At 50.6% G+C, this 14,052-nt stretch overlaps 1 protein-coding gene across 4 annotated transcripts in view; it reads left to right on the top strand.

Annotated features, from left to right (window-relative positions):
* MPRIP (myosin phosphatase Rho interacting protein) overlaps nt 1-14,052 on the top strand; it is a 151,154-nt gene that overhangs the window by 29,394 nt on the left and 107,708 nt on the right. For all 4 annotated transcript variants that reach the window (XM_025361088.1, XM_025361089.1, XM_025361087.1 and 1 more), the window contains exons 2-3: nt 3,473-3,550; nt 5,835-5,900. In XM_025361088.1, coding sequence (XP_025216873.1) covers nt 3,473-3,550; nt 5,835-5,900 — 144 coding nt within the window. The remainder of the gene's footprint in view (nt 1-3,472; nt 3,551-5,834; nt 5,901-14,052) is intronic.

Here is a 14,052-nt window from a genome sequence, read left to right as displayed (position 1 = left end):
CAGCAGCTCTTCCTGGGAGGCCTTTCCCACGCCTGGGGGATGAGAACAGGTTGTCTGAGTCAGGACCTAGGTTATGTAAGGAGAAGGAAGCTCAGAGAGGGCACCACGCACCCACTGCTGGCTTAGGCCAGCGGGCACTCACCTCTACTCCCTCTGCACACCTACCTCAGGATCAAGGACACAGCCAGGGCCAGGCAGACCCCATTCCTGCCTTCCTGGAGTGAAGGTTCTGGGGTAGGGGTGGGGGGCAAGTCATGTCATAGCAATGTAATTACATACATAATGAAATGGTAGGTAGAAATTAGTTCTGTGATATGCAATGACGGTAATGGCAGAAGTGAGTCATTAGAGACTGAGGGGGAGGGTCAGGACTGTCCCCTTGAGGAAGGGACATTTCAAGGAAGCCCTGAGGGATGGTAGAGAAGGCCAGGTTTTGGGAAGCTGAGGAGGCTGGGAGAGGCTGCGCAGCCCATGTGGCTGGCTGTGAGAGGGAAGAGTGGCGGTGGTATAGCTGGCCAGGTCCTGTCCCTGGCTCCCTGGGCTTGAGGAGTGAGCTCTCAGTAATTACAGATGGCTCCTTGTGACCCCATGGCTCCGTCATTCCTGCCTCTGCACCTGTGTGTCAGCTGCACCCCTGCCCGGAGAGTCCTCTCCACCCCAGATCTCCCCGTGTATCTATGGAGTCCTTACCTTCTTCAGGGCTTTTTAAAACAGTTTTGTTAAGATGAAATTCACACATCATGCATTTAACCCATTTAAATGATACAGTTCTATGATTTTTAGGATATTCCCACAAATGTGCAGCCATCATCACAGTCACTTTTAGAACATTTCATCATCCCCAAAAGAAACCCTGCACCCCTTGGCTGTCACCCCCATCCTTCCGCCTCCCCCAGCCCCAGGCAGCCACTCCTCTGCTCTCCATCACTCTGGAATTGCTTTGATGAATGCTGGATGAGGTGTCACCTGTGTCTCAGCCTGCTCCTCCACCCGGAGACCCTGCACCTCGCCCTCTGCTCTGTGTCCGCCCCACCTGCCCACCTGGATCAGTCCCCTCTGTGGTGATCCGTATCAGGAAGTCACAGCCCAGCAAGGTGGCTGCTGCAGGCTCCCTGGTGTGCAGCACCCAGGGCCATGCACACGGGGGTCCTGAGCAGAGGTTTGCTGAGGATGTCTGGGTTGAGACCAGGGCTTGGGTTCTGAGAGAACAGATGCTGATCCCTCGGCTCCCCACAGTTCCTCCTAGAGAAAGGTTGGGTAAATGTAGCTGGTTATGTGACAACACCCCAAACCCTGCCTCCAGAGGTGAGGGTGGTGGTGCACAGTCAAGATGGAGATGGAGGAATGGCTTGGCAGGCTGGCCTCTGACCTCACAGGTGGGCACTTGTGGCCGGCAAGAGGCCCAGCTGGGAGTCACAGAGTCCGGATACACACAGGGAGTTGTCCAACTCTGGCTTTCCCGTGCAAGGCCTCTGGGTGGGGTCTGCTTAGGATGTGTGCTTCTGGATGAGGTGTGGAGACACCAAGCGTGTGTGCCCACCTGGAGGCTTGCTGGGCACAGCTGGAGTTTGTAGAGAGCACAGATCTCTCCTTGCCTTTGCTTCTGCCTTCCCAGGTGGGATCTCCACCACACACCCTTTAGCCCTCCTGCACTATGTCTGCAGCCAACACCCATCCCCTGTTGTATCAAAGCAAGCCTCTGCTGTCCTTGCAGCTTTCCCCCGACCCCAGGCACACAGCTCCACTTGCACCATTCATGAGGAAAGCCAGTGCTCCTGGGGACCTTGAGGACCCTGCAGAAGAAGCCAAGAAAACAGGGGTTCTTGGTTCAGCCTGGAGGCTGTGTGGCCTCTGGCATGTGGCCTGCCCTCTCTGACTCACAGTCTGCAGCTACCAAATGAGGTAGTGTGGTGGGGCCTCCTAGTTTGGAGAGCACTGAATAAAAAGCACATCAGCAGGGCCCATGAGGGGTCCTGCGTGTGTAAGCAGCAGTCAGAGAACTTGTGTTTTAATTTGTGTTACCTCCCTCCGAAAGGGCCTGGTTGTACCTTTTCCAGTGCGTTCTCGCCAGCTGGGTGTGGCTGAGGAAGGAGATGGAGCCAGAGTGTCTGTCTAGATCCCCGTGTTGAGCTCCTACCCGTGGTTTGGGGAGTAGGGACTCTGTGGATGGTAAAATAAAGCAATGCCTCACATTTGTTGAGACCTCACAGGCAGACACTGCTCAGTGTTCTTTGTGCTCATGCAGCTTTTTAAATTGAGATATAATTCACCTATCTTAGGATTCACTCTCTTAAAGTATACAGTTTGGTGAGTTTTAGCATATTTACAATGTTGTGCAACCATCTCCACTGTCTAATTCTAGAACATTTTAGTCACCCACGAAAGAAACCCCATACCTGCTAGCTGTCTCTCCTTATTTCCTTTCCTCCAGTCCCTAGCAACCGCTAATCTGCTTTCTGTGCTGTGGATTTGCCTATTCTAGACCATTTGTGTAAGTGGAATTCTGTAATATGTGGGCTTTTGTGTCTGGCTTCTTTGACTTAGCATCATGTTTTCGGGGTTCCTCGGTGTTATATGTTAGTGCTTCATCCTTTTTTCTGGCTGAATAATGTTCCCTTATGTGGATCCATCAAACTTTGTTCATCCATTCGTCTGTCCGTGGATATTTGGGCTGTTAACCACCTTTTGGCAAGTGTGAATAATACTGCTATGAATATTCATGTGCAAGTTTTTGAGCCCCTGTTTTCCATTTTCTTGGGTGTGTATACAGAGGGGTGAAATTGCTGGGCCCTGGTAACTCTGCCTTCAACTTTCCGAGGAACTGCCAGACTTTTCCAAGGTGGCAGCACAGTTTTACATCCCTGTGCTGGGTTTTACTGATTGCATTATCTCATCAGTCCTCACATCAGAGTCATGAGGTTTAGGTAGAATTGTCATCACTCTCACTTTTCAAATCGGAGAGTTTGAACTGAAAGGGTTTCTGCACGCAGCCACACAGCCAGTCAGTTGATCATTCTTTGGCCAGAGCTGGCTTTGATCACAAAAGCAGTCTCTTCTCAGGCCCTGTTTTGTGTCTTCAGCATGAGGCTTTTTGACTGTGTTGTTCATGTCCTATTTCCTGGCTTCTGGCACACATTGACGCTTACATATTTGTTGAATAAAATGTCATTTTTTCCTGATCTTGGTGGCTTGATCAGTAGCTTGCAGGAGACAGCATGTCTTAGGGGATCCTGTACTCTCCAGGTTCTCACACTCCTGCCAGGGCCTGTGTGCTCTCCACCCTGGATGCTGCAGAATCCCCACCAGCCTCTGACTCTCAAGCAGCCACAGATGCACTGCAGTGGGAATAGCGTTATGACCTCTGCAGAGCAGAGGCAACGTCTGTTTCCAGCGAGTGCTTGCTGTTAACTTGACCTGTTCTCTCTTCTGGGTTGAAGGCCGCTGATGACCTGCCCTCTTTTTTCTCCTCTAGGCAAAGCCCATTTATGGCGGTTGGCTGCTCCTGGCTCCAGATGGGACTGACTTTGACAACCCGGTACACCGGTCTCGGGTAAGCGCATCAGAGCCAACTCTCGGGGTGGGACGAACCAGAGAAGGGACTCATCTAAGGGTGAACTGGAGAGTGGAAGAGGGAGATGGAGAGTTGAACAGTGGATCCGGGGATGGCAGGATCAGCAGGGCTTCCCCATTTGGCGCACTTGTATGTTGTACAGAAAAGGTCTCAGTTATATGTAGTTATGTGTAGTGCTCCCTTCAGAATGAGGAGCTCTCATGTGGGTGTTGCCTGTTTTATGGGTCAGCTTGACTGTGGGAACAGTCAAATGGAAGAGGCAAAAGAGTGGTTAAAGGTTTGCGTTATGCCGAGCAGCTCCCGGTTCCTTCCATGCCAAGGCCCGCCCCTGTAGTACCTCTCTTCCTCGTGAGCCAGGGGTTCAGCACACTAGCACTAGTGAAGGGTTGGGGGCCCAGAGGCCTTGGCTTACCTCTTACTAAAATGTACATTGCCCAGGGCGGGGCCCCGCTAGAGCTGGTACCACCATTGGCCTGACCTGTGGTTTGTTTCTCTGCCAGGAAGCCCCTCTGTATTTGACTCCAGTTACAAAACTCTCCTTCCTCACAAACTAAAGTGCTGCCGCTCGCACCCTATAAATTGCTTCTACTCAGCCCCCTCCGTCCCTGGGAGGTCCTTTTCCTCTTCTTAGTTTCTGCTGCCCACCCGTTCCCCACCCTGAATATTACACTTTGGAGTAGGGACCTTGGGCTGTGTATTCTGGTCCCACAGGCCTTGCATTGTGTCTCTGGTCTTTGGGATTTCTTCTGTAATGGGTTTTGATTTCAAAGGCAGCACATAAGGCCCTTGGAAATGTTCCTAGGAAACATGTTCAGGTGGCCTCCTCTACACACCCAGCATAGACCAGCCCTCTACAGGGCCTCTTTGCAAGGCCCTTTGAGTCCCTGTTCATGCCACCCACACAGGAGGACTCAGGAATAACTGGTCCAGCTGGACTGCAGTTTCCAGGGAGTAGTTCCCTTTCCTATTTTATATTGAGGTTGTACACAATTGCCATTTCCAGCCTCTGACAGGAGTCATTATTATAAATGAGAACCCTGACCCAAAGCAGAGAGATGTGCTTTTATAGTCAGTTCTTGTGGCCTTACTGCCAGTTAAACTTTGAGTATTGTTGGGCCCTCCCCTCCCCTCCTGTTACAAAACTCTCCTTCCTCACAAACTTTCTTACAGTGCTACCGCTCCTTTCCCTCCCTTTCCCTTTCCCTTTCCTTTTTTGGAGACAGAGTCTTGCTCTGTCGCCCAGGCTGGAGTGCAGTGGCGTGATCTTGATTCAGTGCAGTCTCGACCTCCCAGGTTTGTGTGATCCTCTTACCTCAGCCTCCTGAGTAGCTGGGATTACAGGCATGCATCACCATGCCTAGCTAATTTTTGTGTTTTTTGTGGAGACAGGCTTTCAGCATGCTGCCCAGGCTGGATTGGGCTTGTTGAAATGTTGAAAATAGGTCATGGACCCTTGTGATGATTTGGGGCTGGGAGCTGTGCCTGTCATTCACGACCTGGGCCAGCAGACTCGCATTATGGACAAAGCCCTTCTCCCCACACAGAGGAAGACATACACCTCATAGTCCTTTTCATTTCAGCTCCTGGTGGCATCTGACCACTGTGGGCATTTCCCAGTGGTCTGGCTTTTGGAGGGAGAGTAGAGCGGGGGACACTCTGTGCCATTTGGTCACTCCTTGGATATTGGAGTTATTTCCACTGGTCTTGCTGCTCCTCTGTTTTGATTTTCATTAGCTCATTTCACCTCAGTGAATTCTGGAGCCTGGCTGTTTTCGTGCCTCCTCTTTGCCAGTGGATCATCAGAACAACCCCTTTTGTAGCAGTTTCCCAGATTTTTTTCAGAAGTGGTGAATCCGTGCCTTGGCATTCCTGGATTATTCCATGTCATGTCAGATCATTCATCAAATAAATATTGACACATATCATGTGATGCATTCTGTGCTGGGCACCATCAGGAATACAAAAAGGTAACCACACATTGTTTCTGCTCCTGAGGAGCTTCCAAATGTTTAAAAAAAAAAAAAAGCTTCTTGTTAAGCTTCAATCACTCATGTGATTTGGGCCTTTCTCCCAGCCCAGTCCTGGCTGATGAATCAACATTCTTATACCTCGGGTCCCTCTTTTCCTGCCACCTGCCCCAGAAGTGGAATCTGTGGAGCCACCTTCCTTAGATACGGGCTTGTCAGACACGGGAACTCCAGAAGCCAAGCTCTGGGGCCAGGACCCAGATCCTCCTAACCACCCTCCTTGTGCTCCGTTGCAGAAATGGCAGCGACGGTTCTTCATCCTTTACGAGCACGGCCTCTTGCGCTATGCCCTGGATGAGATGGTAAGTGTTATCTTTGCCTACTCCCTGTCCCCAGCCTTCACCAAGTCCCTCCATTACAGTGCCCTTGTGTTGTTGTGTGAGAGCACAGCAGCTGTGTGCTCTCACTTGTGTCTGTCTGGGAGTGTGGAATGTTTTGAAGAATTTGTGGCACCTGCTGGAGACAGCTTTAAAAACCCAGACCTTTGGTTTGAAGCATCATCTTCTGTGGTCTTGAATGAGAGGAAGAAGTAAGGGAGGAAGTCATTTCTGTTCAAGGCTAATAGTGTGGACTTGGCTGGAGCACTCCTGGTTAGGGAAAAGCGGGGGCAAAGTCCTGGGTCACAGTGAGGACGTTTGCAGGCTGTGGACCTGTGGGTGTGGGGCGGGGGCTGGCCCTGGGGCTTGCACATGTCCTCACGTGCCTAGTCCTGGGGCTGCCTGTCAGTTCTGAGACTGTAATTGGTTTTGCTTGTCTCATTTGAGCTTGGCATAGTTTTCTGAGCTGACTTCAGAGGCCTCCTGGTCACAGGGTCAGCGTTCTTCTGGTCACTAAACCAGGCAGACAGGCTCCTTCCTGCTCCCCACCTCCCTGGTTTTCCACCTACTAACTGGGCTGGATGAGTGTTTGCTGCTGTTGCCCCAGAGGCCAAACCTGAAAATCAACTAGGTGGAATTTCTGGCTCTTCTTTTTCTACCCATTTTATCTCCTGACTTTTTCTGTAAAGGAGATTAGTCTCTCCTAATTAATCTAAAGCAGGACTGCATTCCAAACTTTGTAAAGGGTTGAAGATGGGAGATTTGATTGCCTTTTCCAGTTCCACTTGGTGGGTGAATGTTTGTATGCACATATGTGCAGCACTGTAAAATTGGGACTGTCCTGGAAAGTCTGGTCTCACTATGAAATAGGCGGCCCCTGCCTATCCTACCCAGAGTTCGTTTCTTTGCTGCAGGGGCGAGACAGACTCTGGAAGTATGAGTGGAGATAACTGTGCCCTCTAGGGACCTTCCAGACTGCGGGAGGGGGTGGGGGGGGCGCCTGGGATTTTTGGGTAGTCATTACAGCTCACATGTGCAAAGACCAGAAGTGGGTGTGTTTGTACTCCAGTCCTAACCTTTGTGATGTGATACTTTTTCTACTTTTGTTTCTGGGGTGAATTAAGAGGATGATACTGTAATCCTGTATCAACTGTCACCTCACTGGTTCCTTCTTAAAAAGAGTTGTCTTCCTTTTCATTCTTTCTGGTGAGCATATTTGTACATCATGATTAGAGCATAGGGGGTTTTTGCTGTGGGAACTTATGTGCTCCAGGGTAGTGGATTAGAGGTGAGCACCAATGGTGGACTTGGCTGGAAGTAGGAGCAGGGAGCCAATGCATTTGGACACTCCATTCCTTTGAGGCAAGAAAGCAGACCTGGAGGATAGACTTCACACTTCTTGTTCTCCTGGCTTAGCCCTTACACAGGGAGTAGCCCTGGAGTCAGCTGGGCTCCTGCAGCTGTGAGGTTTACCTTGCCTCCCTGTGGCTGGCTGACTGGCTAAGTCCTGCAGTTGACTCAACAGTATCAGAGGAGCCTCAAGAGGTCACTGGATTACATTCAGGCTGGGCTGGGTCATGAACCATCCCAAAAAAACAGAGCCTCCCTGCACTGTTTCCTTGGGGACTGATCATTTCGGTCAGGAAATCTTTCTTTAGGTCTAACTAAAGTCAAGCAAAATCCGTTATTCCCTCTGGCTCAGTTGCACAAGCACAAAGAGAGTAGCTCCTGGGGACGCCTTGGTGCTGGCACAAGTGCAGAGCACATGCTGCCTCCCAGGCGTGGCTTCTGGATAATTGAGGCCGCCTAGCCAGGAGCACCGACACTGGTTTCCCAGCAACCTGGATATGAGTTGCGTATTATTTCATGGAGTGCTCAGGCAGAAGTGGGACTGTGCCAGGGATGTGGGGAAAGAAAGAAGCCCCAGGGAAAACTTGGACTGAGCGAGGGCATGGGGGCAGGCCCAGAGCTGGGAGTTTTGGGCCATGGGCTGCTTTCTGGCAGATGACCTGGGAGCTGGAGAGACTGACCCAGTGAGCCCATTAGTAAATACTGCTCTGCCTAGTCGAGGCCATGGAGGGGTTTCCCTGTTGTATCTGGAAGGTCACAGGAGAAGGTTGCAAGGAGGCAGTTGGGTAGAAGCCAGGTGGGAGGAGGCAGAGGCTGGAAGGATTTCTCCAGCACCCAGTGCTCTGCATCAGGGTTTGTTCCTCAGAGCCACTCCCCAAGGTGAGCAGACAGCCCGTGGCCCAGGAGCTCCAGTTTAACGGTCAGCCACCCTGAGCTGAGAGTCCCACCCAAAACAGGCTGGCAGGATCCTGAGACCTGGAGCAGGAAAACTCCATTTCAGGCAGGCTCATGTGTGGGTGAACTCAAGCCATGCTGGAAGCTTCCTTTGTGAGTGCCTGGAAATAGACCAGTGGTCCTCAGCGTCGTGCCTCCCAGGGCCACTGGCCATGTCTGGTGTCATCCTTGATTGTCACAACTGGGGCAGGGCTGCTGCTGGCATCTAGTGGGTGGAGGCCAGGGATGCTGCTGAATCTCCTCCACTGAACAGCCCCCCCCAGAACAAAGAAGGCTCCAGCCCAAAATGTCCACAGTGTCAAGGCCAAGAAACTGAGCAGTTTTGACAAGGGTTTATTTAAATTCTTATTTATTTTTAAAAATGAAAATGTAAATGTGATTTGCTATTAGCTCTGCTCTTAAACAGCGCAGGGCTCATCTGTCAGATTTCCTGGGAGTGAGGGGGATGATGGCGCAGAATCAGCTTGCTGATGGTGCAGTGCCAGTCGTGGAATGGGGTGGGCCTGTTTCTGATCTGGAGAGGTCTGTGGGGTGCTCCTGCACACCAGGCAAACCACAGGGCCTGCAGAACTGCTTGTGTGTGTGTGTGTGTGTGTGTGTGTGTGTGTATATCAGGGAACACATAGGTGGCACTCCCTGCATGGTGCCCTCAGACCACGATGTTGCAAAGCAAGCCCTACCTCAGCATTTGTCTTCAAAAGCAGCAGCTCTGAGCAGCCCCTGGCCACCTCTGACCCTCCCAGGCTCACATAATAAACTGTAGCATTTTATGGCTGGTCTGTGCCCTCCACACTCAGTCACCGTCTGTTTCGAATTGTTGCTGACATTTATACAGTGTTACCGTTTGATTTCATTTGAGTGTTATCTTGCCAACTAGACTGACTTCTTGTTGTTGTTGTTGTTGTTGTTGTTGTTGTGGATGGGCCCCTGATAATTCTTGGTGTTTCTCCCCATTGTCTAGCATGGGGTTTGGGCGGCACAAATCTAGCCAGGTGTTCGGTAAATGTTTGTGGAGTTGAACTACCAACTTTGTAAATGCCTTGCTGCATAATTTCTGCTCCCAGCTTGAAAACCTTAAGACAGAGGGTAGGTAGGAAAAGAGAGAAGATAGGATAAGGGATGTTCCTCGGAGGGAGATTACAGATGTAGTGACCCTTAGGGATTACTCAGCAGAAGGGAGAAAACCTCCCAAGAGCTCCAGAGAACCGGGATGGGGAAAATTCAGTTACCTCAGCCCCACTGTGTTGGGACCTGGAGAGGAAGATGGACATCAGGAGGTCACAGCGTGCAGGAGGAGGAGGAAGGCAGCAGTCCCTGGATCTGGGGACAGTGGCTTCAGGAAGCCCTTTCTGCTCGGGGACTTCTGCAGGGGCTGGGGCTGCTGGACCTCATCCAGTTCCGGAGGCTGACCATTGCCTCTCCAGGCAGCCCTGAGATGGGACTGACTTTGGGGAATCGCTTTTCCTTTTTTGGGAAATTTCTTTCTCGATACACCCACGTACCCTGTAACTGGTGGGTGTGGAAGAGAGGCAAATTTCCCGAAAAAGGAAAAGAAATTTTTCAAATGCAGGCTGAGGTGAGATGGGGTCCAGGCTGCCTCACAGACAAGTAAGAGCCTGAGAGGTTTGGCTGGGCCCCTGTTTTTTCAGGAGTGCATGAAGCAACAGTCTAGAAACCTGGATTGCTGCCTCTGTCCTCTGCCTTTGTTTCTCTGCCTATAAAATGCTGCCCATGATTTTACCTAATTCTGCCACTGAGTTTTTGGGGACTGATGTCAAGCTGAGGTGTGGATGTCACCAGATGTCACTAGAAGGCTCTTGGGAAGAGCTCCAGGTCTAGAAGGAGAATGGGAGCTCCGGGAGCTTGGGGTGGAGCAGGCCAGGCCATGAGGCTTTGGGATTCTCACAGGCTGCTCTCCAAGGCAAAAAGCTCATCAAATGCTTTGTTAGAATGTTTTTAACTGTGGTAAGTACACAGGAAGTTCACCATCTTAATCGTTTTTAAGTGTGCAGTTCAGTGGCATTAAGTACATTCACATTGTTGCACAACCACCACCACCGTCCCTCTCCAGGACCCTTTTTGACTTGCTAACTGAACTGTGCACCCATTGAACTATAACTCCCTTCCCCAGCCCCTGGAAACCCCCATGCTACTCTCTGGCTCTGAATTTGACTCCTCCAGCACCTCACATAAATGGGATCGTGCAGTGTTTGTCCTTTGTGACTGGCGTATTTCACTCAGCGTAAGGTCCTGAAAGATCATCTGGGTTGGTGTCAGAATTTCCTTCCTCCTGATTATGGTAGGTCTAATGCTTTTGGACCGTGTCTGCTGACCCCGAGCCTCTCACACATGGAAGCCATAGAGAGACTGAGGCCACCTTCTGTGGCAGGCATGGTGCTGAGGGCCGGCCTCCATGGTGTGGAGCTCTGCTCAGTCCTAGCCTGGAGAGTCCTTGAGCGTCGCGAGAGATGAGAGCTGCCTGACTGTAGGGGCCATGCTAAGGACTCAGCTCAGCTCATATCCTCAGACATAGTAGAGAAAACACTTTTAGCTCTTGGATATGTGCCTTTTTCAGGGACAACCTGGGAGTTTGTCAGTTCCATAAGATGTGAAGATCCAGCCTGATAAATTAATTTGGGGTGCCTGTGTACTTGTGTATAAAGTAAATAGGCTTGGTCCAAAGGATCTTCAGAGCATTCCAAGTGCAGACAGGTTAGGATTCTGGCTTCTTTTGAGTTTGCTTCCTATAGGAGAGGTCCAGGAGGTTGCCTTGTTCTTGGGACCTCTGCTCACCTCGCTCTTGACAAATTTCTGCTACTTTTGGTAGTGTTAAAGCCATGAGCAGCCCAGAGTTGCCTGGGCCTGTGAGAGCCTAGGAGGAGGGGCATTACCACTGAGCCCTGCTGTCTTTAGGATCTGTCATTTGAGGTTTCTCCCTTTTCTGCAGCTAATCACCCAGTTCCCGTTGCTCCCCAAGCCATTTTTTTTGCAGATGTTGCCCTGCATCAGAATCTGTGGGGCGAGGCTGGGAAACCAGTTTAAATAACCACTCTACGTGTTTTTTTGTTTGTTTTTGTTTTTTGTTTTTGTTTTTGAGACGGACTCTCACTCTGTCACCAGAGAGACAGGGGCGTGATCTTGGCTCACTGCAACCTCCGTCTCCCAGGTTCAAGTGATTCTCCTGCCTCAGACTCCCGAGTAGCTGAAACTACAGGTGCATGCCACTACGCCCGGCTAATTTTTTGTATTTTTAGTAGAGACAGGATTTCATTGTGTTAGCCAGGATGGTCTCAATCTCCTGACCTGGTGATCCGCCCACCTCGGCCTCCCAAAGTCCATGTGATTTCTAATACCACTCCATTTGATAATCGCTGCTTCAAGCTCTGACTTTGTTTCCTCTAGTTCAGAGCTTTCCCAGGCAGGTGAGAGGAACCATCTGCTCCTCCTTGGTGCTGAGGCACCTCCCGGGTATCTGATTCTTTGGGAACCATAGTGGCTGCTGTGTCTGTAACAGAGCAGTTGAGAGGACACTAGGCCATAGAAGGCCCTTTCTGTGGTGAAGCTCATACCTTTCAGTACCCATATAAGCACATGCGGACTAAATCCCTAGCAACACCATGATGTGTAGGCTCTTAAAGGCGGTGGGTGGTTGGGGAGGCAGAGAAGTCTTCTGGGAGGAGAAAGGTGGCACTTGTCTGCCTTCCCACTCATCACAGAGATTCGGGAGGAGCCATGTGCCCAGCCGGGGCTCCTTGCTGGCACTTTCTGCCCATTTCTGTCCTACTCCTCACAATGGTAGATACTATGTCCATTTCACAATTGAAAAGACTGAGCTCAGCCCACAGAGATTGTGAGGTGTCTGAACTAGTGAGTGACAGACCTTGATGTGTAAGCAAGGCAGACTCCTGCTGAGAGAGGGATGGTGTCTTTCCTTCCCCAAGTGATCTTGTCCTTGACATTCAGAGAGGCCGCTCCATCAGCACCTGTTGCCTCATGCGGGCGGGAAATAGGGCTTGCTGGAGGCCAGGCAGGGCTCTCAGCATCCTTCCTAACCCTCTGGCTTGTCTGTTGCTGCAGACTGACCCAACTACAGTAGTTGACCTGTGTCTTTATTAATGCGATTGAACCAAGCTAGCGGCAGGCCTGCAACGTTGTAGGGTCCACCTGCCTTTTTTACAACATGGGCATATGAATATATATTCAGAGAGATTTATAGAAATCAGAACAATAAGAACGTAGAGCCTGTAACTATCTGAGAGGCAGAGAAGCTTCCTCAGGCCTGGAGACCCTTCATGTTTAAAGGACGGGAAGGGGCAAAACAGGGAACCAAGGAATGTGTTTTATGGGTCAGTCTTGTACTTTCAGATTTAACTTTAAATCTGTCATGTTTCAGCCTTGCCCTGGCCTTTGTGCTTTCCCATGAGGTCCTGGTCGCAAGGGGAAGGAGGCAGGTCCTGCTGTGTGGTATATGGAGCCTGAGTACCTTAGGGAGGGCTTGTTGGGGTGGGGTCAGTGACTGTGGGGTCACCCAGGCCCTCTCTCCCTGTGTAGGCACCTCCTAGGCTATTCGGACCACAGGAAGCCCGTGTTCTTCCCTCCTCTGCTCTGCTCCTCACTCAGTTCTGTGCTGTGTGTTTTCAGAATCAGATCATTTAAAAACAACTTTGGACTCAGGTGTGTTTTCATCTTTACATGAGCCCCATGAGCAAAGTATGAGGGGCTGTTAATGGGGGAGGCAGCCCTCCAGCCCCTCCTCATGCATCACATTCACCCGGGGTCCCTAGGTGCTTTCAGACTTTTGGTTGAGAGACTTCGGTCTTTAAGTGGAATTCTGAACGGAGTCTTAATACAATGTATACAGTTAGATATGCTGCTTTATTTGAAGTTTTGGAATATTTCTGACCTCTCCCTTATCAACAACCCCTGCCTCTGGCAGCTGCAGAAAAGAATACATATTGACGGCCGGGCGCAGTGGCTCACGCCTTAACTCCAGCTCTTTGGGAGGCTGAGGCAGACAGATCATGACGTGGTCAGGAGATTGAGGCCATCTGGCTAACACGGTGAAACCCCGTCTCTACTAAAAATACAAAAAAATTAGCCGGGTGGGGTGGCGGGCACCTGTAGTCCCAGCTACTCAGGAGGCTGAGGCAGGAGAATGGCATGAACCCAGGAGGCGGAGCTTGCAGTGAGCCGAGATCGAGCCACTGCACTCCAGCCTGGGTGACAGAGCAAGACTCCATATCAAAAAAAAAAAAAAAAAAAAAAACACACACTGACCAGACCGGACCACCCTCCTTCTCTGCAGAATTATCCAGGTGCCCAGAGGCCCAGATCACAGGCTTGTTCAGGAAAGGCACCTCTTCTTATGCAGTCATTTGATTATTTTTCCAAATGAATACATTTATTTTTTAAAGATTTCCCACAGCAGTCAATGTCTTCAAGCTCTTTGCCAATGGTGACTGGTGAGTGAGCAATGCCCATGTTTATAGGTGAACTCTCAGGCACACAGGGGCTTGTGTTCACAAGAAGTGTCCGAGCCCGGGGCACAGTCCACTGGCTTTCAGGGCTGGCATAGCCACGAGATGCCAGAAATTGAGGCCAAGCCAGGGTGTTGAGAAGGTTCTTCCAGGGTGTTGAGGTTTTTTTTTTTAACCCCTGCATCCCGCCCCACTTGACTTTTCTGGGCACAGAGCCTTAGATGAGTCCCCATCCCGTCTTGATTTGGTCATGACAATTGGGATGTTGCCTATTTGTAACAATGAATTCCTAAATGAAGAAAGATAGATTCTTGACTGGAAGGTGAGGTCTGAACCAGTCCAGTGGAATCTGTGTG

This window comes from Theropithecus gelada, chromosome 16 (genome assembly GCF_003255815.1).
Source record: "Theropithecus gelada isolate Dixy chromosome 16, Tgel_1.0, whole genome shotgun sequence".
Classification (NCBI taxonomy): Eukaryota; Metazoa; Chordata; class Mammalia; order Primates; family Cercopithecidae; genus Theropithecus; species Theropithecus gelada.
This window is presented reverse-complemented; position numbering and strand designations above follow the sequence as displayed.